The sequence below is a fragment of the Chelon labrosus genome (assembly GCF_963514085.1).
Source record: "Chelon labrosus genome assembly, chromosome: 13".
Lineage (NCBI taxonomy): Eukaryota > Metazoa > Chordata > Actinopteri > Mugiliformes > Mugilidae > Chelon > Chelon labrosus.
Genome location: NC_140346.1, coordinates 27,485,000 through 27,509,927, shown reverse-complemented (window position 1 = coordinate 27,509,927; position 24,928 = coordinate 27,485,000). Strand labels below are relative to the sequence as shown.

The 24,928-nt window shown below is 45.8% G+C and overlaps 2 protein-coding genes across 3 annotated transcripts; one reads left to right on the top strand and one right to left on the bottom strand.

Annotated features, from left to right (window-relative positions):
* Nucleotides 1-320: 320 nt before the first annotated feature.
* On the top strand, nt 321-9,303 carry LOC311498674 (protein FAM222B-like). Of its 2 annotated transcripts, XM_084559363.1 has the most exons (3): nt 321-439; nt 2,149-2,276; nt 4,104-9,303. In XM_084559363.1, the coding sequence occupies exons 2-3, from the start codon at nt 2,195-2,197 to the stop codon at nt 6,083-6,085; spliced, it is 2,064 nt and encodes a 687-aa protein (XP_084415489.1). In that variant the 5' UTR covers nt 321-439; nt 2,149-2,194; the 3' UTR covers nt 6,086-9,303. The 2 variants fall into 2 exon arrangements, with proteins under 2 accessions (XP_084415489.1, XP_084415490.1); XM_084559364.1 differs by lacking the exon at nt 321-439 and having other exon boundaries at nt 1,881-2,276.
* Nucleotides 9,304-9,611: 308 nt separating this feature from the next.
* LOC311498038 (transient receptor potential cation channel subfamily V member 1-like) lies at nt 9,612-15,182 on the bottom strand. The gene is made up of 15 exons (XM_084558472.1): nt 14,735-15,182; nt 14,246-14,400; nt 13,866-14,018; nt 13,583-13,720; nt 13,179-13,483; nt 12,803-12,979; nt 12,483-12,638; nt 12,275-12,370; nt 12,128-12,198; nt 11,879-12,044; nt 11,727-11,793; nt 11,308-11,642; nt 11,097-11,221; nt 9,999-10,105; nt 9,612-9,921 (listed from the first exon to the last, which is right to left on the bottom strand). The coding sequence occupies exons 1-15, from the start codon at nt 14,872-14,874 to the stop codon at nt 9,842-9,844; spliced, it is 2,271 nt and encodes a 756-aa protein (XP_084414598.1). The 5' UTR covers nt 14,875-15,182; the 3' UTR covers nt 9,612-9,841.
* Between the last annotated feature and the right edge of the window lie 9,746 nt (nt 15,183-24,928).

Here is a 24,928-nt window from a genome sequence, read left to right as displayed (position 1 = left end):
CTTATATATCTTACAAATTACAAATTTTAAATATCTCAGATATTATTATAGTTTCATACATATATACTGCCTTTAAACTGATTTATTGTATACAATATTATACATTTTATATTGATATAATTATTTATTACATTTTACATATATATTTGAGTATATTGTATATACTGTATGTATATTTCATATATACTTTTTATATTTTATATATTTTATGTCTATATCTATTGGTTTGAATTTTTGAACAGGCGTTTACGAGCGACACCTAAATGCAGATCAGGGGGGGCCTTTCTCCTGCGCATGCGCGACAGATGTTGCTGCCGTAGCCGACAGCAGCAGCACGGAGAACCAACACACAGGCGATGGTCTCTTAATTTTTTTTTTAATCAGTATCAGCGTTACATCTCCACAAGATGAAGTTCCCGTACTCGTAGCTTCGTGAGGAGTAAGTATCGTTCTCTGTAACTCGGGTCGCGGCGGCGTTTTGCGTCAATGAAAAGCTAAAGTTTGCTAACCAGCTGGCCTGGTCACAATAAGCACAAAGAAGCTCCTTATTTATTGTGGGGGCTTGACTCGAGGTAACCTATCGAACGGTGTAATCTCACCCTTTTTAATCTCAACCAAACAGCGGATTTGCGGACGGTTCGGTTTGCGACCGGCCCCGTTGCGTTTGTTAAGATCGATACTAACGTTAGCGAGGTAATTGAAAGTAGAGCAGATTAAGGCTGGATTGCTAGACAGATGGCTAACGTTACCTAGCTACAGACTGGCTGTCTGAAAGTTGACCTTAGCTTCAGCTTATTAGACTGAATTAAATGAGTGTTTCAAAGCTCTGACTAAGGCTTCAGCAGAGGACGATGGCGTAGCTCCATAAATAAAGTCTGGCCTGTGTTTGAAAGGTCACATTATTGAGTCTGATTTAATGAGGATCCCATTTTTTTACTCCAGTGGGATAAAGAGGATGAAAAAGGTTTTTACCAGGGCAACACGGAAATTAATTTGAATTAAGATCAAAAGGTCCAGGGGAATGTTTTCTTACACTTTTATCTTAGTAATAAGACCATGGATGTGACACGTTTAGAACTATTTGAACAGCTGAAGTGAACTGATGATGAATCATAGACAAATGGATGATGAATCTGCAATTGCTCCATTACTAAATTCTAGGAAAGAGCAAGCACAGGAACTAAAAGATCACTGATTATTTCCATCCTGGCTGCTTGTCACATTTTTATGTAAGAATGTAATATCAGAAACACAGAATTGTAGTTTTATTTGTTTAAAACTACAATTTTTAGAGTCAGATCTATAAATCAATAGATCTGACTCTCTTCATTAGGTACACTAGTGAAGACAATCTGTTCTAATATAATAGTCCTGCTCTAACTCTTCCTTCATGACTGTTTTAATGTTCAGTTGACGTTGAAACAGCTTCAGAAAGGTGGTGATTCAACTGTAGGATCGTTTCACAGGATGTAGTTTGTGGTTCTGCTCAACTGGATTCAATTAAAAAGAGTTCCTGTTATTTAGCCACTGACTACAATGAAAAGTTGGATCAACATCTCTCAATTATTTTCAATTAATGCTGAAAACCTTCATGAAGACAACATCTAGAGCAGGGCTGTCGTATTAAAATTTTGTGGGATTTTTTCCCCCTTGTGATTTCCTCACACAATATTTTGCAGATTCATCACTGACTATCAGACTGTCTATGATTCATCACTTGTCCACTTCCACTGTGGAAATAACTACATTAGTGTGCATTTGGATCCAGGCCCAGTGCTTTATTTTTGGGTGTGGCTTTTCTTGACCTTTTAAAACAGCAGAAGAAGTACTGCTGTTTTATTGTATTTATTTATTTTTTTAAATGAAGACGAAGCTGGTGGAAGGCCTGCAGCCTGCCATCATGCCACATCTATGTGCTGCTTTGTTCAAGAGAAAAAGAAACGGACCCTTTCTCCATCTCAGCTCTGTTCTGGCAGCAGTGTGTACACAGCCAGCTTTTACAGAACCATGATGTCACTTTATTACAGGCTGCCATTTGGAAAAGGTCAAACAGAGCTGGGATGTGAAAATTGGTGATAGCTAAGTCATTTCACGCCGACGTCAGTGTCTGTCAGCGGCTCACTTTGCACCTGCTCTGTTTGTCCCCAGTATGGTGAGGAGAAGGTGTCCCATGCTGCATTAGTGGAATAGTGACATGCTGGCCTGTCTGCCAGCATCAGGTGACCCTACCGTCAGATTTCTTTCCCGCACGCAGATGAACACTGGACTTCAGAAATGTAAGTGCTTTTCTTCCACTGTTACTGTGACTGTACTGCCTCTGAGTTATTATTAGGGATGTTCTAATTGGTATCAGGGCCAATACTATCAAGTTGATTCATTGCCCCCCCCCCCCCAAAAAAAAACAACAACAACCCCCCCAAACGACAACAACAAACACTGAACACTGAGTTTAAAAGAAGAGAAAAGTTTGCTGTAGACAGCGTCAAGGAGAAAAATACTGAATCCAGTCGACTCTAGGAGAACACAAGGAAGACAAGACTTTAGGAATCTACAGGGGAGGAAGTTCAGGACATTTATGATCGGATCGGGACTCAGATCTGAAGATGCTCAATATTAAAAGATCGGGATCAGATTGAGGAAAAAACAAATGTGACCGGGACATCCCGAGTTATTGTTAGAGAATAATTTCTCTTCCCTACTGCTGGGGTCAGTTATCTGCCCTATTTTCTCTCTGAGGAACATGCCAAGGCCATGGTCCCTCTGTGGCGTCTTCAATCTCACTCTCAGCTGTAGAGTTAGATGATAACGTCCTCCGTTCCTGGAAGACACTTTGTATTTCCTAGTTGGTGTGAATCCTCATCTTCATGTTTATGCACTATAGCCAATTGGATGTTAACACATCTCCCCTTTGCTGCCTCAGCCCAGCTTTCTAGTATAAGAATCTGAGCTTTACTGTTCGTCCCTTAGAATTGAGGTGGACTCATGCACTTATGTTGTGATGACGAATCCTCTGTTCTCCTCGATCGAGCCTAAATAAACTCCTTCAGCGTAAGACATACAGTACTCTGGTTCTTCTTCTTCTTCTTCATCGGCATCACCACAAATCCCTCCCTAACAGTTATTATGAACAGTTAGGATCAAACTATGCGTTTGTCTTCGTTTATCCATGAGTTGCAAAGATTAACACGGCACTAAAGTGCAGCACTATGTCATTGTTACTGAACACTGAAACCTGATAGTGGTAAACATTCAAAAACAACCTCATAATGAGCCTTTATACAGCGTACGTGGAGACATCAAATGTGTCAGGAGCTTAAAAATATACTTATTTCCGTCTAGAAATGGGTCCAATAAGAGGTAAAACATCCCAGTAACGTATTTTTTCTCCATCAGTTACTCATCAGTCAGGAATATTGAACCTGGATTGTTGATAGAAAGAAGAACAGCAAACACATTTGGAACAAATAAAAGCAGAACAAATATGCCCCTTCTCTTCTTTGTGAGAAAATGTGAAACAGAACACCACGTTCGAAAATAAATTATACTGAAGCCACAAAAATGAATTCCAGTACCTGATAGAAGAAACCATCTTGTCGTCTTCAGTATGAGCTGCAGAGCTGAAAACTAGCCACAGGCCTTTAGTTGTCCTAATAAAAAAAAAAAAAGGGTCTGTCCACTTTGAAGGACGCCTGCCTCTGATACGTAGATGATGGTGGCGCTCCCTCAGGGCTTCTGCTGCTCCAGTCAGGCGTCCAGGACGTCACAAAGGAAATCATATCTGGGGCTGGTGGACATTTTGGGAAATGATATCGCTATTCATGCGTCACGTGATCAGCTGTTACAGAGGTCACCAATCAAACCATTTAGGTGAAAATCTTGATGTTAAATCAAGTGACAGCAACACGTTTTACCCTTTACCCAAGCTTACTGATGCAAAACATGAATGTGAAGAATGTGAGATTAGGTTGGAGTGCTGACTGTGACACTGCGGATTTCCTTGGTGGGAAAATATCAGAATAGTTATTCCCTCGTTGTTTATTGTAGGTTTGTAGTTTTGTTAAGTGTGTTTTTTTTCTGGTGGTCTTACTTTTTCCATCTTGCAGGGGAAACTACACAGAAGATGAGATCTGCCAGCTATCCAACCCCAGCAGAGTTGGATGCCTATGCTAAGAAAGTTGCCAACAATCCTTTGACCATCCAGATCTTCCCAAACAGCGTCAAAGTACCTCAAAGGAAGCACATTCGCCGCACAGTCAACGGACTCGACACATCCTCCTCCAGCCAGCGCCACAGTCCTTACCCCTCTCAGGTCAGCACCAACGGGGGCCTGCTGGCCGTCCTCCGTGCACCGCTCAAAGGCATCATCAAAGACTCCGACGGTAGCCGAGCTCGACTACTACATAAGGCAGTCATGAACCCTCACAGCGGGCCGTACGCCACCCAAAGCACTTTAAACCTTCCTCAGCCTGCTCCTCACCTTCAGGGCCCGTCTCAGCCTGCAGGCCAGAAACAGGGCATGGTTCACCCAGAGGTGCTGCAGCAGCAGCAGCAGCAGCAGCAGCAGCAGCAGCAGCAGCAGCAGCAGCAGCAGAGTATGACTCACTCAATGGCTTTACAGCAGCCTCACCCACAGGCTCTACAGCCGAGGAACATGGCTCATTCACAAGCTCTACAGCGGCAGCAGAGCTTGTCCCAGGTTCAGACTTCACAGCAGCAGCAGAGATTGGCTCACCCACAAGGAATACAGAGGCAACAGAGTCTGCCTCACGCCCAGCCTTGTTCATCGGTCGTCCCACAGCAGCATCTTTCTCATCTGCAGACACTAAAGCATCAGGTGGCTCCTCCGCAGGCTTTACTGACACAACAAGGAGTGACTCAGGATCTGCGCCACATGTCTGATGGAGCTCAGCTTCCGAGCCTGCAGCACACCCAGGGGCTAGTTGGATCACAGACCCTTCCCCAGACTGTGGCTGCGGGCCCTCCTACCATGCCTAATAGCCTCCAGCAGCCCCCGCAGGGACCATACGGGCCCCGGAAGCTCCCTGACGCAGACGCCCCACCAAATGTAACTGTATCTACCTCCACCATCCCTCTGTCTATGGCGGCCAGCCTGCATCAGAACCGGCCCAGTGACCTGAGCAGCATTGTGCACCAAATCAACCAGCTGTGTCAGGCTCGGGCCGGCATGGGCACCACCTCAGTCTGTGAGGGCCAGATCGCCAACCCCAGCCCCATCAGCCGCAACCTGCTGATCAACGCCAGCTCAAGGGTGTCCTCTCACCACCCAGCGCTGGGCAACGTGCCCAGCTGCCTCATGGTGGGACCCCCGGACAAAGCTGGTGCTCAGACTCCCAGTGCTGCTCTCCATTCACCTGCCTTTCACACAGACCCTGAGAAGGTACAACTGCAGCAGCAGCAGCAGCAGCAGCTTCAGCACCATTTACATCAGCAGAAACAGCAGCAGTTACAGCAGCAGCAGCAACATTTACAACAGCTGCAGCAGATGCAACAGCAGCGCTCCTGGGCCCAGCATCAACTGGCCCACATGCAGCAGACCCCCGAGGGGGCGCATCCCTGCAAGAATCCACGGATGGAGCCTCCAGCCGAGTGTGCTTTCCCCTCTCGAAACCTCAGCTACCCCCTCAAGCTACCCAACACTGCACAGGGCTTTCCTCTTAAACATCCCGCAGAAAAACCCCAGTCTTCATCCCCTGTCAACTGCCCAGTAGGTTCCATGCCTTACATTAACGGCCACTACATGCAGCCGCCGTGGAGCAGCATCCCAACCACAGCAGGTAACAATGGATCTGGCCCTCAGGACCTCCCAGTGGCTTTCCAGGGAGGGCAGGCTGCTGCCTCCACAGACCGCGTCCCAGGGGCCAAGTACAGGCCGGGGAGAGAGGCTCCTACTGGGCAGTCAAAGTTGATGCAGAATGTGGATTACTTGGGAGGAGACTTCCAGATGCCCAGCTTTCAGGAGCAGAACATGGATATGCTGGAGAAGATCCACAGGTCAGCCATGGGCCAAGTGCAGGAGGCCAGCAACAGCGGAGGCGTCCACACTCATCACCCAGGCTACCGTTAAAAGTGTGCGCTTATCTCCCACTTGGTGTGTTTTTTAGATTTTTTTTTTAATTTTTAGGTTTTTCCTCAGCCGCTACTTTCAGATCTTGCAAGTGATCAATTAGATTTTACTGCGTCAGAGCTTGAATTGGAGACCCACCAGGTTGTGATGTTTCAAAGTATTCCTCAGGTCTTAAGCCATGTCCTACCTTTGTTGCAGATGAAGGGTTTTTGAGATTGTTGTCCACTCTTTTCATCACTGGCATGGGTGTGCTGCTCTTTGTTCATGTATATATGGTGTTTTATCGTAAGGCAGGAGGTCGGCCTGCCTTGTGATTGTCACAGTGCTTTTCATGGGTTGACACGGAACAACTTTTATCAGCATTTGTGGCCTTAAAAATTGCCCTGCGGCGAGATTTAGGATGTCCTTGTGTAATGTTTTTATTTGCAATTATTTATCCTCTTAACAGGTGTGTGAATCCATTTAAATAAGAAGGTTAACATGTATATGCAATTAATAAGACTGTTGATAAGGCTCGAGCTCCTTCCCATAGCTGAGGAGCGGCTCGGCCTCTGAACGGCGCCGTCGGTGGTGATTCTGGGTCAAAAATGAGACGAAGCCAGCACTAGCAAAAACACTAACATTCTGAGACGTGTGTAGTTTTGTAGTGCCCTCTTGTAATACTTCAAGAGTTGCTTTTATCTAGTTATGTTGTTATTATTTTTTTGTTGTATTTCTGTAGACTGTCCTACTTGAATTGTAGAAATTACTTTTAAATGTTTTTCTTTTTGTCGCTGAACATTTGGCAAAAGGAAACCCCCTTTGGTTTTGTCTGTAGCAAATGTGAAACAGAAAAAAAACATCCCGTTATTATGGAAAAAAAAAAATGGCGTCAAATATGTGAACAAAAAAAAAAGCAAATTGATCACTTGCAAGCGTGCAAGTAATTCAAATAAATGCAAGCGGGGGAGAATGCTTTGTTCCCCCTCTAGACACATATTTCTTTTTTTCAGCACCACTTTCCCACGGTAATGCGAGTGAACTGAAGTGGTGTGGACGTTTTGTGTGTGGCTTGTGGCTGTTACTAATCACTGGCATTACGCTGAGTTGTATCTCTGCTACCTATACATATAAATATATATATATAAAAAAAAAAAAGGAAGGTTATGTTTTGCTAGGTGTGTCGAGCATGAAGCTCCAGATTCATCTCCTCCTTGATCTACTATCCTCAAGCCTTCTGGAAAAAGCCTTAAACGCCACAGTAGTTATAATCTACTAACGTTTCTTTGCTGGGATCCCAATTTAAGCTTCAATGTGAGAGATTTCTTTTCTCTTCTGAGCTTTGTTTTTTCTTTGAAACCTGTTAAAACTGTCAGATCATTGGACGGTGTTCAGATGTGTTGGCGGTGGGAAGGGATGATATTGCCTTAAATGGGATTATTAAGGTAATAACGCTACTCATGCCTGTTGACGAATCACCCATCCTGCTGTCTCAAATGTTGCCTGTCTGTCGAGGATTTAAGATGATTTTAAGAGTAAAGTTTGAATAGTATTTAGCAGAATTAATAGGTATTTAGAACAGGGCTGTAGCAGTTATTTTTAAGGTATTTGAGCTGTGTTTTAGTTGTTATACTTAACAACACTATCCTGATTTCTTAATTTATTTTGTTTTCCTGGACCACTGCATCCTGAAGCCATAGGTGTTTTCACATTAGGTGCCATAAGTGACACACACACACACACACTGACGCGGACGTTCGAAGTCGATCGTCTGCACCCGGGAGGCAAACGGGAGGTTTTGCATCCACGCTTTAATCCAATGTCTTTGACGGCGGCAAGATTATTTTTCCCTTTCTGGATCGTTCTCGGAGCACAGTGCAGGTCAAAAGGGAGAAAGAAGTGAAAGATGAGACATCACCAACAGAAAAGAAAAGACAGCCGAGACGTGAGCTGATCTGGAGTTTGGTCTTCATACTTGATGGCAGTTTATTTTATTTTTATTATAATAATTTTTGTTTTTTGTTTCTTTCCTGGCTCTCATTTTTGACGTGCCTGCCCCTTGAAGCTGCTATTGAATTTAATCTTAACACACACTAGTATGATTTGTGTGTACATGTGTATGAGTAGTAATGATGTATGGGCTGTATCAGTGGAATGAGTTCCTATTTATTTGATGGGCGCAGGGCAAAGAACCGCTGGTAAACGCGGCTGTTTGTGCGTTCTAACAGTCACATCTGGAGATTATTCTGTATTTTAAATATATAATAACTGACCAGTATTGCAGAGTGGTGCAGAGTGACGAGCCTGTTTGGATTTCTTGATGTTAACTCAACAGCCGCTGAGTGAAAAACACTAAACGATTAGACCTGTTAATGTTGAACTGCCTCGTTACAGCCCGACACCGTCAGGTTCTACAGTTTCATATGAAGTGCCTCCACTGGGCTTAGTATGGAGAAATGTGTGAATGGATGCTTGTGTGCGTGCGTGTGTGTGTGTTAAGCTTGGGTACTTGCACACAGGTGTGCACGCTGACAAAAGGTGCACAAAGTTAATCTCTGATGGGGGACCAAGCTGTTTAGTGTAACTACTGATACTGTGTCATGGACTGAAGTCCTGAAGTGTGCCACGATTCCCAGACACTAGTCGGGATGTGTGAACTGTTTGCTGCTGACTCACTGACCAAAGTGACCAAGCGTCCCTCTCTGACCACCCCGGCATAAAGCCTGGGCAAGTTTTGGGAACTTGTTATGTTCTAACAGTAATAAGCAACACTCTGCTGCTGCTGCCCTCGCTTGGACGGTTAAAAAAAATAAAAATAAATCTTGTGAAGTAAACGTGAGCATTTAAAAAAAATCTAGAGAGTGGTTCCTGTCTGCTCCTTTTGTTTTTCTCTAAGTAAAAATCCTCATGTTGCTTTTCTAACCAGATCTTTGTGTTTTTGTGGTTTTATCTCATAATGTTGTCGCCTACAGTTCATGTCTACATGCACTGTAAGAGTTTGATCCATCTAAGCACACTGTAGCTCATCACGTTAGTCGACTCTGACGGCAATATTTCCCGGGGCACAGGTGTAGAACAACCTCTCTAGATTTGTTTTTACTGCGGGTTAATCGTCTCTGATCGCCGGGTTGTGAACGGTGGTGGAGGGGGGCTTCCTTTCTCTACTTTGTGATAATGTGATATTCCAGTTTTGCCTAACCTTCAGGAACAAAATGTCTTGCACAAACATTCCCCCTAACCAAAATAAAGTTTGCAAACTCAAAAGCTTTTCTGAGTGACTCTCTTTGTTGTCTGCACACTTTTAAAATGTTCCAGAGATACAGAGCTGCATTAAAGTGTTTGCGACCCTCTTACACGATGAAACTGCTCCGTTGAAAAATGTTTCAGCCTTTAAAGCCACTTTTAAAGTGTTTTAATAAATATATTAGAATGGACACAGTGTAGAACAAAATGGTGGCAGTGAAATGCAGGAACACAAAATGAAACTTAAGTCCATGAATCTCGCCCTAGTGCATGCTGGGAGCGTTCCCAAGGCTTCCTTATGTAAGAGCGATCACATGATCAGCTGAGCTCTAATCATTTGACTTTCACTTGAGCACAAGATAAAAAACAAATGAGATGAACTGAATCTGTACGTGCAAGAGAATCACAATACGATTTAATTATATAACAAGTTGTCACAGTAAAAGTCCCCACATAACGACAGTCATATTACAAACAAAGAGCTAAGAAACACAATATGAAAGTATTTTTAAACTGTAGTTCAACCTGATTGGTCTAGGCGATGCTGGACGGCCGTGGCCGGCGACGTCTGTAAGGAATCCTGTCCAGGACCAGGTCTAGGCTCCATGGGGAGTCTGAAGGATTAAATATTAAACTCTTATTAATGTCATAGAACCAGTGGAAGTATACGCTGTGTGGTCTGTTTACCTACCTTGTGTCTCTTTCTCTTTCTGTTGATTCATCATGTAACTTCCAGGATCTTCTTCGTGGACTGCACCCAGATCTGACCTCCACTGTCTCCAGTTCATTTCCTCCACTCTGAAGTAGAACAAGACTCTTTAAACACTGGGAACTCCTCATGAGCTCATACAGCATCAGAAAAGTCGGAGTTTCTTCACTCTGGACATCATTTGTAATTTAAATGAACTTGATAAATAATGTTTGTTAATGGTAGACACAGTTGTTAAAGGAGAAAACTGAATTATGAAACTGACAAAAATAATTTGGCATCCACCGTTGATCATGACACAGTCATATTTTCCATCTAGACTGCTTCTTAAGTTTGATGTTTTAAAGATGAGTTAAGATCAGTGTTGTTGGGTCAGTACGCTTTAAAGAGCTCTTTGACGCTACTCCATAGTTTAAGAATGTTTTTGTTTTCTTAAAAAGCTTAATGTTGTTCTGTAAACACGAAGCTGATGTGACCAGAGAGCCTTAATTTAGTTTCATCGGTCCAAACAACCGTTCTCACCAGAAGCGTAATAGATTTTTATCAAACTCCAGTCAGACTTGTTTTCTATGTTAAAAGGTCTTTTTCCATGGAGTCAACCTTTGTTCAGAAAGCAACGTATGAACAGACACTCACTATTTTTTGCTTGAGACCAGCCACAACATTAAAACCACCAGCCTGTGAAGTGAATAACACTAATGATCTCATTTCTATGTCATGTTCTTCTGGGCAACCTGGGTCCTGACATTCATGTGGATGTTACTGATACCAGACCCTGTACATTGCTGCAGATCAAGCACAACGCCATGGCAACGAAGGAGGATGTTCTTTGCATCCAGCATTAAATTTTCCAACAGTTTGAGCTACAGTCGCTGACATCTGACCACATGAGTCAGCCTTCTCATTGGCCTTGGTCCTTCTCTCCCTTCCTTGTTATTCCAGTGTTATTCACTTAACCAGTGATTATGACCAAAATGTATGACATCATATCTTTTTAATTTTTTCTGGTCAACAGTTTTTCAAGAAGAATGGAGCTTTGTTTCCGGTAGACGTAAGGGTGAACTATAATAATCATCTTACCTGAAAAATCGTTGATTCTCATCCTGGTTATTTTTTAAACACACCATCTTCGACTCTCTGTAGTCCAGCTTTTTCCTCAGCCACCTCGGCAGAGTCCTCTCGATGTCCAGAATTGTAAAGGCCCTCTGAGGATGAGCGAACAAAACAATTTACACACAAGTCTTTAAAGACTGGAGAGGTCACTCACCCTGACAGCTTCTCTCTCTCTCACCTGCAGGTTCCAGATATTTTCACTTTGTGCTGAGATTCTTTCGACTGTGTTGCCCATCAGGGCTATGAGCATGTTGAGGAGCAGGATGTAGGTGAGAACGATGTAGAGGATGAGCAGGACGTAGAAAACTTCCTTGTACTGAACTTGGTCAGTGAACTCCAGATCTCCCATGCCAATAGTGAATTTGAGCAGTTCCAGAGTTGTAAAACTGAGGTCATTGTAACTTGGCTTCTCGCACTTAAATGTCTCGAGGTTGAAGCTCCTTCCTCGTGCCAGTGAGCCATTCTTCAGTTTGCTGGGATCTGTAGGGGAGTCATCCATGAGTGCCACGACAGCTATGAAGAGAAAGTTTGAGTCAGAAATCTTGGAAATCTTTTATTCTGCATATGGTTTGCATTCGGAGTTGATCAAAGTCTTACCGGCAGAAAATCCAAAAAGAAAGACACTGTAGACAACTAAAAACTGCAACAGGTCACAGAGGATCATCTAAAAGGAGACACAGGCTGTAAATCAGGCAACCGATTTCTGAGCAGGCAGCCGGTTATAAGACTTTTGGTGACTAAATTCTTACTCTCTGCATTATGACATTGTACATCCCCATTTGCTTGAAACCTCTCGTGTAGTAAAGAACGTTTATCCAGGCAAGAGCCAGCGAGACCACGAGGAGTCCGATGTATTCCCTCCGTCCACAGCAGTACAAAACTGCGCAGACCAGAAGCAGCGCTGCTTGTAGGAAACTAGGAACACAAGTAAAGTGAAGTGGGTAAGAAGGAAGGTGTCCTTAACAAGAGATCTGTGTGTAAAAAGATCTCATACTTACAACAGAATCTCACTGAATCCATCTATGGACAGAGCATTGAAGTTTGGGGGGTTCTTATAGAAAGCAAGTATCTGAGGAGTCAGAGGTCAGACATGTTAACACAACTTAACTTTGACTGTGTGTGAATTTACTGGACCAGATTCTTACCGCCTTATAGAGAAACCACAAAGATCCAAGGACACTGAAGATCTCACCAGCGCAACGAAGGTAGTCGAGTGGGTTGTCTTCAATGGGAAATGGAGGCTACGGGTCAAAAGCGGTCATTGTTTAGGCCGATAAAAGGATTAAAGCACAGTTTGTCCTGGATTAAGTTAGAGGCTGCTTTTTTTTGTGTTCACTGCAATTCCGTTCTCACCTGTCCGTCCTTTCTGTAGGCGGCCACGGTGGTGAAGATGATCAGGTATACCAGGTAAGCCAAGAAGTTTATCAGGAATATCTTGGAAGCGAACCTCTGCCACTTATCCTCCAGGAGGCTGCGTAGCGGTTCAATCTGGAGCATCTCAGGTCGATTCTGTCACCAATCAGTTTCCACATTTAAAACATGTAATGCATCTACACTTTTTAAGAGCTTGAGCTGCTTTGCAGATTCAGATTAATAATAAAAAAATATGTTTTTAAAAAGAATCTTTAGAAGATCTTTAGAAGTTAAAATGAGGTCAAAATAAAATTTCTAACCGGAATTTCACTCCCGAATATGATTATATCCAACACGGAGTTGTTTTCGTTGGTATCGATGGAGGTCAGGTCATAAAGTGAGGAGTGAACGGGACCATACACCCATTCTGTAAACTTCCTGGACAGTGGTCTCGTGTCCTCATCCATTAATTCCCGGTGCAACATGTGCCCGAACAACTGGTTAATGAGAAACGAGAAATGCAATAAGTAGAGACAACACATTTTATCAAGACTTTCAGCAAGGTAGTCTTAAATATATGAAGGACAATAATGTTTTTTTTGGACAGATTTATGTTAATATTAAATAGCCATGTACCCGTGTTACATAGGTTGATTACTTAAAGATGAAAACTGTTCCATAAAATGTTAAACCTACCCCAATCTTGCCCAGCTTGGCTGCTAGTTTCAGAGGAGTCAGCCCTCGATTATTTTCAATCGCTTCCAAATGGATTTTTCTTTTCTTCTCCAGCCTGCTGTGCTGAATAAGGATGTCGTCATACATACGTGTGATCATGTCTGTATTTTCTGCTGTGTTGTCCGCTATGACCACCAAGACGTGCAACACAGTGTTTCCTTGTGAGTCTTTGTCAGTCACGTCAGCTCGTCTGTAAGGGTTGTCCATGAGAAAGGACACAATATTGTGCTGGTTGGTGCAGGCAGCCAGGGACAAAGGTAGCTCCCCTATTAGAAACACACACATGACCTCGGAGATAAGTTTTGACTGTAAACATTTGGGGCATAAAGGACACTTTGGAGGTTTCTTTTAGTTTAACTACCCACCAAAATAAAAGCCCAGTCCGGCCTTACGCTGGAAAAACTTCCCATTTGCTTTGGCTTGCACATCTGCTCCTTTCTGGACCAGTAGCTTCACGTTGTCAAAGCTCCTTCTCTCAATGGCGACATGCAAAGCAGTCTGACCTGTGGCACAAGTTTTGTTGGCACATCAAACACGCTGTTCACAATTTCACGCTGTCACTTCTATTAGAGCTCAAAACCACACACACACACACACAAAAAAAATCTTCACAGGCACAGTTACTGGTGGCAGGTTAGTTTCACACACCTTTGTAGAAAGGATCTCGATAAGATGCATTGATCAAATTTTCTAAGTCTCCTGTTTTCTCTGCTATGTCAAGGAGGACTTCGATGGTGTCATTTTTGCCATCTTTCAGGTTCAGCAAGGCTTTCAGGAGCGCTGTTTTCCCATTTGTTTCATCTGAAAGTTGTACACGAGTTACATAGCTTTCCTTGTATTTACATTATACACATTGAATTATATCAATAGTTGCTAGAATAACTAGAATGATATGCAAAGAGTCCTGTTTCAACCCCTCCTCACCTTTTCTAAACAAACAACAATATTGTTTTTCATCATCTAAATACATTTACTGCACATATTTTGAGGATGTTCAAAGATAAAAGTATTGCCTTCTCTCTACTTGCCTGTGAATTCAGGGCTTGTCAGTCGCTTATCATGTATTCGCAGGTAGTCAAGCAGACCATTAAGCCGTGTTGCGTCTCCGAAGGATACTGCTGTTAAGACTGTGTCCTTGGTGAACGCACTGGTGCAAACGTTGTCAACACTTGTAGCAAGCTGTCTGAGATGTAGAAAAACATAACAATCATAGAGTACATCATGCAGCTAAATTCTTAAATGAACGTTATCCATCACAGGACCAGTTCTCTTTTAATATTTGCAAACATCCCTTTCATAGCGCCCATCACATCTGTTTTGGTTTAGAGAAACAGATCCGGACACAAACAGACAAGGTGGTGAAATAATGAAGCCTTTCAACAACCGGACACCTGTTTACCTGAAATCTGATACTCACTTTACTTAGAAAAATCTACAACAGGGTTTTCTCTTAGCAGAAAAACAATCACAGGTTTCTATGTTGACGTCTCGAGCTCGTTCCCAAAAGGATGAGTTACCTAGAGATTGAGACGTTGCTATCCATGGGCAACGGTATTATCTCTGAGTTGTCTTTTTTAAGGAGCCATTCCAAACCATTCTCCTTCCCCTCTGGGTCGTTGTTTGGCTCCTTTGTGTCTGCTGGCTGTCCGTTTTCCATCTTAGCTGTAGTTAATAAGCAGGTCTTTTGTCGACTACAACATCAAACTGTTTTACCTCATCTACTACGATGAGCTAAAGCTCCACAGGTGTAGAATTGCAAAGGTCAGGGGCAGGACTCGTAATGCCGGTTTCCTGGGTCACGCTCCACCCCCTCCCCCGAGTAAATGCTTGTTATTTGCCAACATAGACAACTGATCTTATCAGGGCAGATGTTTTACTTAATAATTCAGCATGCGTGGGTAAGGTAAATATTCCAGTAAACCAGGATGCACAACGCAAGAATCCGGGAACTAGTATTACTCATGTTAATCCTTGGGTATCATTCATAAACACTACCCTTTCATAGTGTTCGTGGCTGAAAACAGCCACTAACTTTTAACTGCTGTAAAAATATATCAGATAAATATTTCTTTTTCCAATTTAAATTATTTTTTTTGCATAAATCTGTTAATCAACCTCAGTACTGATCAAAACTGCAAAATAAAAAAAAAAGATAAATAAAAAATAATAATCAGGATTTTAATCCTTTAAGTGCCAATTTAAAAAATGAAGTTCCTGATTTTGGGAGGGGAAATACATAAAATGATATATTTTCAATATAAAAAAAATGAGACAGGAGAATTTTTTACCTGTTATCACAGTCTGGGATATGTCAAAGAACTACTAAATATTTAAAGAAAAAGATTCAAAATTTTATCCCTTTAAATGCCAATTTAAAAAATAAAGTCACTAACATGGGGAAAAAAAAATAATTGTATATATTTTCGATATACACAAACGCATATTTAGTTTTTGTGCAGCATCTGATTTTCATTAAAACTCTCTCACATGCTGTTAGTGGCTGTTATTGCCCCACTGACTAATTGACCTACTGAAAATTTTGAGATCATATTTTCAAAATCAATGTAAAATTAAGGTTCCTTGGCAAAAATCATTCCATTTGCTGCAATACAGTGAAAGTTATGGTCCGATCCACCAGACGAGCTACTGGAGCCCAGACTGATAGAAAGGAGTCAGAACACACAGTTTATTTTATTTGGGGATGTATAGCTGCAGACCAGTCAGGGTGTCCATGTTGTCCCCTGATGTCTGATGAAAGGACACATGACAACTGGACCACGGAGACATGACAGAAGGTGGTTAACTAAGATAACATTTTTTGGTTAACTACTTAAAACCTGATGCAATATGTAAATATTTTTTGTACTATAACATATTTACTTTTTCATAGTTTCTCTTGTCTACCTTATTCAATTGTTGTTGTATCTTGCACTGCTTTTCCCTGCTGCAACACCCTAATTTCCCCATGGGGATAAATAAAGTCCTATCTTATCTCTTCTCACTCTAGAATTAGGAAGACCGAGTGCGTGGTTTTATTTATTCTTTTCTGAATATTTGAGATATGTTTTTGTCCACTCCGCGTTGGCTGAAGATAAATGTGGTTACAGTCCGAGTATATTTTATTTCAATTTTCTAAATTATTAAGTTTATTATTATAAACTGAAAGTAAAGTTTGAAAAAAACATTATTGATCTGAAACAGTTCTCACTGCAGATCACTAGGTGGCAGCAGTCACAAAAGCAAGTACCACATACAATAAAACAGCTTTTTCTTTTTCACAGCAACTGAAGTGCAAAAGTCTACGTTCAACCTACACAGTTACGGCCCGTCATTGGACCAGAGTCAGCGTTCAACGTAGACTCTAGGCCAATCAGAGGGCCAAACTGTCTACGTTCAGCCGGCCAACGTAGACTACCAATCAAACAGAGAAGGACGTACTACACCGATCGAGAGACTAAGCTAGCTAGCGCTTTGAGGTAAGCAAACTATATACTATTCAATTTAAACACTTGTAGACACATAGAAAATGGCTTGTGTTTTTTGACATAAACGAGTTTATTTGAGTGATGTGGGCATTCAGTCACTAAGTATAGTGACGTGGGTAGCATTGCTTATCGCTAAATAATGGAGATTATAAGTGAACTTGAGGCTACGATGATAGAGTTTGGTGGGGGGGGGGGGGGGGGGGGAACTATCCACCTCGTTTGCCAATTGTCTATTTTCAATTCTAGTCGCAGTGCTATGCCTATTGCCTCCATTTGTCTAATAATATTGACTATTGCCATGGTTGTATTGATACTTACAGGACATGGATACTTTGCTGCCAGCCCTCAAAATCCTCGACACCAGCCTGCCGGCAGAGAGGCAGCGATGCCTTCTCGCAGCCTCAAAGGCAGCCAAGGCCCAGCAGAGGTCAGGTCTGTCCAAGGGACGACAGGCTGAGGGACCCCAAGACTGCCTTCGAGGAAGGTAACATCTTGGCATTGCATTTATACTACAAGTAATGACAATGTGGTGCACTAGAGCTTTTGCTTGCCTGTTCACTAAGGTCATGACATGTTTTGTCTTCAGCAAAGAGGCGCTGTGGCCTGGAAAGGCCCACTGAGGCCCAGTACTTGGGGCAGCTGGTCGTGACCTTCGGCCGCTACACTGGCCGGACCTTCAAGTGGCCGGTGGAGAACGACGTGGGCTACGTCAAATAGTAAGCATTTCTCAGAAAACCAAACCAAACAATATGCAGTTTTTCCCTTCACTGAAACTAACTGCGATATGTGTATGTATTTCAGTCTCGTTGACCGCCACGTGAAGGAGAGCAGGCAGCCTGAGCAGCCACCGTTCTCCACCAGCCAGCTTGCTGTGTCCGCCGGGGGGTCCTGAGCAGCCGCCGCCGCCACTCTCCACCAGCGTGCCAGCTACTCCAGAGAGTCCAGAGCAGTCTGCCGGCAAGAAGGGAAGGCGCATAAGCCCCGGCGGTCCTCGCTGCCCCCCTCACCGCCCTCAACCAGCAAGGCTGCCTCGACTGACCGTCCTAAGCAGCAGAAGCAGCACAAGCAGCCCCTGCCATCCTCGCTGCCCTCCACCACCTCTGCTTAGAGTCCTGAGCAGCCAAAGCAGCCGAAGCCCCTGCCGTCCTCGCGGCCCTCCACCAGCAAGGCTGCCTCAAAGCGGCACAAGAAGCCCCTGCCGTCCTCGCTGCCCTCCTCGCTGCCCTCCACCAGCGAGGCTGCCACTACTGAGAGTCCTGAGCAGCAGACGCCCCTGCCGTCCTCAGCGCCTGGTCAGGGTCCCCCCCGATGCTCGCCCGGAGGAGCTGCCGTCGACCTCAAGCAGCCAGCCTGCGTCTGCCACCACCTTGTCACAGAGTGACTCTCCTGTAAGTGTAAAATCACAACATACACAAGCAATGTTAATGCATTTCACAAAGTCACCTTCACATTATGGAAAATAAATAACTGAATGTTGTGTGTGTTGTCGTACATCTTGTGTCTTGCAGGTGGAGCTGGAAGGCTGGGTGCGGCCATGGGAAGTAGGGGTGCACCGATCCGATATTGGGATCGTATATCGGCCCCGATATTGACAAAATAGCTGGATCGGGGATCGGAAAAATTTAAAAAAAATTAACAGATCCAGTTTTTTTTTGTTTTTTTTTCCTCCGTCGCAGCAAATCCTACGTCATTCGTTAGCAGCACGTGTGTCGCATGCTGGAACGAGTTGGAGATCCTGTGTGGTAGTCCAGTAGGTGGCAGTATATGTCGTGAAGATATGATCCGCCATTAAACAGGAGAAGAAGAAGAAGAAGAAGAAGGAGTTGGAGCATTTAAGCAACATGGAGCGAGCCAAAGAGTCGGCTGTGTGGAGATATTTCACGCTTGCCACGCCAACTAGTTCGACGGCTGTTTGCAATGTCTGCAAAGTAAATGTTTATTTATTTAAATTTATTTTAAGAAGTTTGATTACATTCTATTTTTCGATTTGGATGCACAATATTTCTTTAAATAACAAATAAATAAGTATTCAATACATTACATCTATGTTATTTTGTCTTAGTTAGGAAAGTAATGTTTAGTTAGGAAAGTCTGGTGCCTTTAGTTTCTTCTACATGGTGGAAGGAAGGTATAAGGTGGAAGGTATGCAGCTTATTATTAATTCAACAATGGTATCGGGTATCGACAGATACACAAAGCCCAGGCATCGGTATCGGGACTGAAAAAGTCGGATCGGTGCATCCCTAATGGGAAGACCCCAAGGGAATCCCCTCTGCTGACATCCCTTGGCAGAAAGAGGACAGCGAGAGAGGCCTCTTCACGCCTGTCCAGGTCTACAAGGACATAAAGGGCGCGATTAGAAGGCGGCGTGTGTTGAAGTCGGACCGAATGTGGTTCTACCCCCGAGCCACCCGGCTTTGTGAGCGGTGGCATTCCCACTCCACAGGCCTTTTTCCGAGGCCGCTTTTTCTTCTGGTGTCCCGTCGGAGTGTGGGGGTGCTCCCTCAAGTGTCCGCGCGGAGACAAGTGTGCTGGTGCTGGAGGCAACACACACCTCTCCAAGTCTGGCTACCACACCCAGGTAAGGCTCAGTCTCTTCACACCTGTGCTTAGAGTAATACACACATCAGTATTGACTATTTAACACACATGACCTGTGATTGACGTGTGATTCTCTCTCTCTCTCTCTCTCTGTTTTAGGTACGTCACATCTGTGACGTGTCGGGCTGGTACACTCTGGCAACAGAGGTGTTGTCGTGCGGGCCGTGTCTCAAGGCTGCCAGGGGTGGAGAGAGCGGTCCCATGGGTCGGTGGCTGGCGTGGGACGACGCCATCCTCCAGCAGCTCAGCGAGGCTCACCGCTCCAGGTTTCCGGCCGTGCTGACTGCCAGGCGAGGAGTGGACAAGACGGTGATTCGCCTGCTGCGTGACCGGACGGAGGGCAACACCATGGTCAAGGTGTGGCGGCAGGTGCAGGAGAACCACCTCGAGGACTACCACCAGAGGAAGGACCTGTACACCACGCTTCTCATGGCCCTGGTGGAACCTGGAGGCATCGTCTCTGCGCTGGGCCACGGCGAGTTCCAGGCACCACCTCCTCCGAGAGAGCGACCCTGCGCCCGGCTCCTGCGGCACGCCTTCCTCCTGGCCGAGGCAGACAACGTCCAGGATTATCGGAGCCAGATACCGTCCACTTTCGGCACAGTCCTGAAATTGGACTCCACAAAGAAGGTAAGTTAACCAAAAGTGTGTTTCATACAAACAAGTACTCACAGAGAAACACCACATTATACTTAACTGTATTTGTTTGTTTGTTTGTTTGGTTGTAGGTGGTGAAGAAGCTGTCTGGGGAGGGCAAGGGCTCGGCCGAGTGGTTCACCAGCATCGACAACGAGCTCTCCCAGATAGTGACCTTTGTGCTGACCTGCGAGGAGTCTGTTGAAAAGCTGGGGCCCATGTGTCGTGGAGTGATGGAGCAGTTCCGCCTCGCCAACCAGCCCGTCCCACAGATCCTGTACATCAACAAGGGCTGCTGCAAGACACAGGGTCCGACCGCGGTGGAGACGGTCTTCCAGCCTTGGGTGGACGAGGGGATGGTGGTGAGACTGGACATCTTTCACTGGCTCCATCGTTTCGACGCCGCTCTGCGGACCGAGGCCCACTCCAAGTACGCGGCCTTCAAGTCCGCGCTGGTCGGGGCAGTGCTGGCGTACAACCGGGAGGACCTCCAGCTCCTCATCGCTGCCATCAGAGCCAGAGACCCGTCCACCATGGAGGTGGTGAGTGACGAGGACGTGGTCCGGCGTTACATCTCGCGGGACCATCTCAGACACCACGTCCGGCGTGTCACCCTCGGGGCCCAGGAGACGTTTCGCCTGGTCCACCTCCTCATCGAGGAGCTGAAGGGTCCAGCAGGGCTTGACGAGAGCGGCGTCAGCCTCTTCAAGTCCCCTGGTAAGAAAAAAAAAACATCTCTCTCTCTCTCTCTCTCTCACACACACTCACGCACATAGTGACTACAGCTCAACATGCATGTTTGTGTGTGTTTGTGTGTTTACAGCTGCCATCGATGAGATGTGGGCAGCCCAGCAGCGACACCTGGAGAGCACCCAGGACCCACCAGGCATGGTGATGTACCACATTGCCCGCACCACCACCATCAACGGTGTGGACCTCCCCTATTATCAGGGCCTGCGTGGGAGCAACAGCCTGGAGGGGTTCCACAAGTCGCTGCCCCACATGATTCCAGGTAATCTAAGGAGGGAAAAATACTTGTTTCACAGCAAACACATCATTTTCATCACGCTGTATCATTCTGATAATATACCTGTTTGTTGTGATGGTCAGGTCCCCACTGTGCAGCGAGGCCTTATCAGGTGTATCTGATCAGCGGCATCGCCCGGTGGAGCTCGGACCGGAGCTCGGACGCCGTGTTTGGGGGCGGAGGCCGGCACCACCGGGTCTACTCTGCGCCGCTGATCGATCGCCTCAACACCCGCTGCCAGCAGCTCTTTGGCGAGCCGGTAGAGCGCAACTTCAGGGCCCCGGCTGACGTCCAGTCTGATGAGCTGCTCGGGCTGGAGTACCTCTTCAGCCAGAGCACGGGGGAGGCCTTCTCTTTGGAGGGCATCGTGCACGACGGTCCTGGGCCGGAGGAGGAGGTCGTTCAGGATGGGGAGGCCGACCCAGACGCCGACAAGGCGTACGAGAGCGAGGGGGAGGACCATCCTGATGTGGAGCCCTGCATCACGCTGACCAGCAGTGAGACTGCTTCGGTCAACCCTCCTGCCTTTGTGAGTAGAATACCTACTGATAGAAAGAGAAGACAGTGATAAATGTGACCCCACTGAAAAAAAACACAAGACATTGCATGCATTGAAACTTACCTGCTTTTCTCTCTCTCTCTCTCTCTCTCTCTCTGTGTCTTTTACAGGAGGACGTCTGCAGTGACAACCCTCTGCCCGGGTTCCAAACACTGGAGGCGTTCTGTGCTGCGCTGGTGGAGGTCGGCTTGACTGACCAGAAGCTGCTCCTCACCACTGCACAGCGAAACAGGGTCCTTGATGCTTGGAACGCGGTGGAGGAGCGTGACAAGCAGCCGCAGCGGTACCACACGCTGTACTGCAGGACCAAGAGGGACGACCTGGCTGACGCCGCCGTGGTCCAGCGGGTCAAGATGGCCAAGAGGTACACGCCAGCTCAGCAGGACATCAGCCCGCAGCACAACCGGCTCATGTATGTGCTCGTCAAGCTGCTGTGGCTGCGTTCTCCTCAGGCCTCTCGCCCCAGCCCCGAGAAGGTCAACATCCTGAAGGCATACGAGAGGATACAGCACCGGGTCTTGGTGTAGGACCCGGTCCTGTGCAAAGCTGGCATCCCTCTGCCCAAAATAAACACAAAGACGGTCAGAGACTTTATCCGTCAGCAGGAGAGGTTGGTCAACCTGTACGCCACCAGGCAGCCAGCCGTCACCTCAAAGACCGCCTCTGTGTCTTGCGAGCAGCTGCCTCCTGCACCTCGCCACCCTGACGTCCTCCCTCCACCTGACTACCCAGTCATGGAGCACGTGCCCACGCCCAGCACAGCCGGCACAAAGGTCTTGAAGGGTCGGACCAACCTGCTGCTGGAGACGCCGCAGCCCCCTCCACAGCTTCTGCCTCTGCCGGTGAGGAGAATCCCCGCCCCGTCCACCATCGCCAGGCCTCCTGTGCTGCCCCTCGTCTCCTGCTCTGCCCCGTCCACCATCGCCAGGCCTCCTGTGCCGCCCCTCGTCTCCTGCTCTGCCCCGTCCACCATCGCCAGGCCTCCTGTGCTGCCCCTCGTCTCCTGCTCTGCCCCGTCCACCATCGCCAGGCCTCCTGTGCTGCCCCTCGTCTCCTGCTCTGCCCCGTCCACCATCGCCAGGCCTCCTGTGCCGCCCCTCGTCTCCTGCTCTGCCCCGTCCACCATCGCCAGGCCTCCTGTGCTGCCCCTCGTCTCCTGCTCTGCCCCGTCCACCATCGCCAGGCCTCCTGTGCTGCCCCTCGTCTCCTGCTCTGCCACCTCCACCATCGCCAGGCCTCCTGTGCTGTCCCTCGTCTCCTGCTCTGCCCCGTCCACCATCGCCAGGCCTCCTGTGCTGCCCCTCGTCTCCTGCTCTGCCACCTCCACCATCGCCAGGCCTCCTGTGCTGCCCCTCGTCTCCTGCTCTGCCCCGTCCACCATCGCCAGGCCTCCTGTGCTGCCCCTCGTCTCCTGCTCTGCCCCGTCCACCATCGCCAGGCCTCCTGTGCTGTCCCTCGTCTCCTGCTCTGCCCCGTCCACCATCACCAGGCCTCCTGTGCTGTCCCTTGTTGCCTGTTCTGCGGGCCTCTCCTCCACACAGCCCATGCTGCCTGCTGGTCAGGCATCCATCCCGCAGGTCACTCCGCCGCCTGTGCTCATCAGCCCAGCTGTTCAGCCGCCGCCGCCGCCCTCTGGACAGAGTCCTGCTGCAGGAGGATTGTCATGGTCCAGATCCACACACTACAAGAGGAAGCTGGTGGCAGACCACCCCACCGAGCTGGGCGTGAAGCTGACGAGGGTGCAGCATCTCCCGACCTGCAAGGTATGCGGGCAAACGATCCAGGGACACAACAAGTACAAAAAAAAGACACACTGCCCTGCGATCCACCGTTCATCCTCCAAAGGACTGGAAAACAGAGTTTTCAAAAACTATGAACATTTTGTCTCTGTGGTGGACGGATTGGAGGAGTGAATGGCCGGCCCCTTGTAAATAGTGTACATAGTTTGTTGTGCAGTGGGACAAAGGCACCCCTAAAGCCGAAGTCTTGCCTGGGCACTTTTGTTATATTACAAAATGGTTTAGGAAAAATGTAGAGTGTCAAAACAAGGACAATGTCTGAAAACACATAATTTTATGCCAGAAGTTGGTAGAAAAGCTATGCCACAATGACATTTATACAATGCAAACAGATTGGATTAAAGCACAGGTTAAAGGACTGGAAAACAGATTGAAGGATTTTAACTGGTCAGTACTGCACAAAAAACTTCCAGTTCGCTCCATTTTGTACAGACACAAGCTGTCCAGACATAAGCACTGTCCTAGACCTGACTGCTTGGCTGAAGAAACAATTTGCCATGTATTATGGGAATGTCCTTTTGCTAATTCAGTGTGGGAAATGTTAAAAGGTAAATTTGTGTCTTTATCCCCTGTTGATTATGAAGTTGTGAGAAGTTTGAAGCTAAAAAAAAAAAAGGGGACAGTAATCAACAGCTACCGGTGGTGATCCTGATTTCATTAGCAAAGGCTACAATTTTGGGGCCACTGCTGTTTACGTTGTATATAAATGACATCTGTGCTTCAATAGAAAATTGTAAAGTACATTTATATGCAGATGACACAATCCTTTATGCCTATGCACCATCTGTAGAGCAAGCAGTGTCATATCTTCAATGTGCATTTGACTGTGTGCAGAAATCCTTGAAAGATCTTAAACTGGTTCTGAATGAAGCTAAAACTAAGTGTATGATCTTTACTAGATCAAGAAAGTGTGACCTTGATGCCTATAATATCTGTTCCTTAAATGGGACACAAATTGAGCAAGTTTCTCAATACAAATATCTGGGTATTTGGCTAGATAACAAACTATCATTTAGAACACATGTGCTTGAGCTCACAAAAAAGGTAAAAATTAAATTAGGTGCACTTTACAGGATTAGATCTTGCTTCTCTTTAGAAAACAGAATGACCATTATTCAAGCAACTGTAATGTCAGTCCTAGACTATGGTGACATTGTGTACATGCATGCAGCTCCTTCCATTCTGAAATCACTGGATGCTGTTTACCACAGTTCACTACGTTTTATAACTGGAGATGGTTTTAGAACTCATCACTGTAATCTGTACCAAAATGTTGGATGGTCTTCCCTCCATGATAGAAGGGAAAGGCACTGCCTCCTTTTTGTTTATAAGGCATTAATGGGAAAGTTACCTTTTTACCTAACTTCTCTTCTTAACATTAAATCAATCTGCCACAATACACGTTCACAGGGATTTATATCTCTTCAAACTCCTCAAATTAAATCTGAATTTGGTAAATTAGCTTTTACATTTTTTGCATCTAATAAACGGAACAAATTGCAAGAATTATTAAAATTAGATAGGTTTGTGTCTCTAGACCAATTCAAGGGTATGATTGATGATATGGCTGTTGTACAATGTTCTTGTTTTGACTAATATTTAGA

Bases quoted from the DNA above. Each gene is read 5' to 3' on its own strand.
- LOC311498674 (XM_084559363.1), top strand. From the start codon at position 2,195: ATGCTGGCCTGTCTGCCAGCATCAGGTGACCCTACCGTCAGATTTCTT. The intron at 2,277-4,103 runs GTAAGTGCTTTT...TCCATCTTGCAG, and splicing joins GAACACTGGACTTCAGAAAT to GGGAAACTACACAGAAGATG.
- LOC311498038 (XM_084558472.1), bottom strand. From the start codon at position 14,874: ATGGAAAACGGACAGCCAGCAGACACAAAGGAGCCAAACAACGACCCA. The intron at 14,401-14,734 runs GTAACTCATCCT...TCTACATCTCAG, and splicing joins AGCAACGTCTCAATCTCTAG to ACAGCTTGCTACAAGTGTTG. The intron at 12,045-12,127 runs GTAAGTATGAGA...TTGTGTTCCTAG, and splicing joins GGATTCAGTGAGATTCTGTT to TTTCCTACAAGCAGCGCTGC.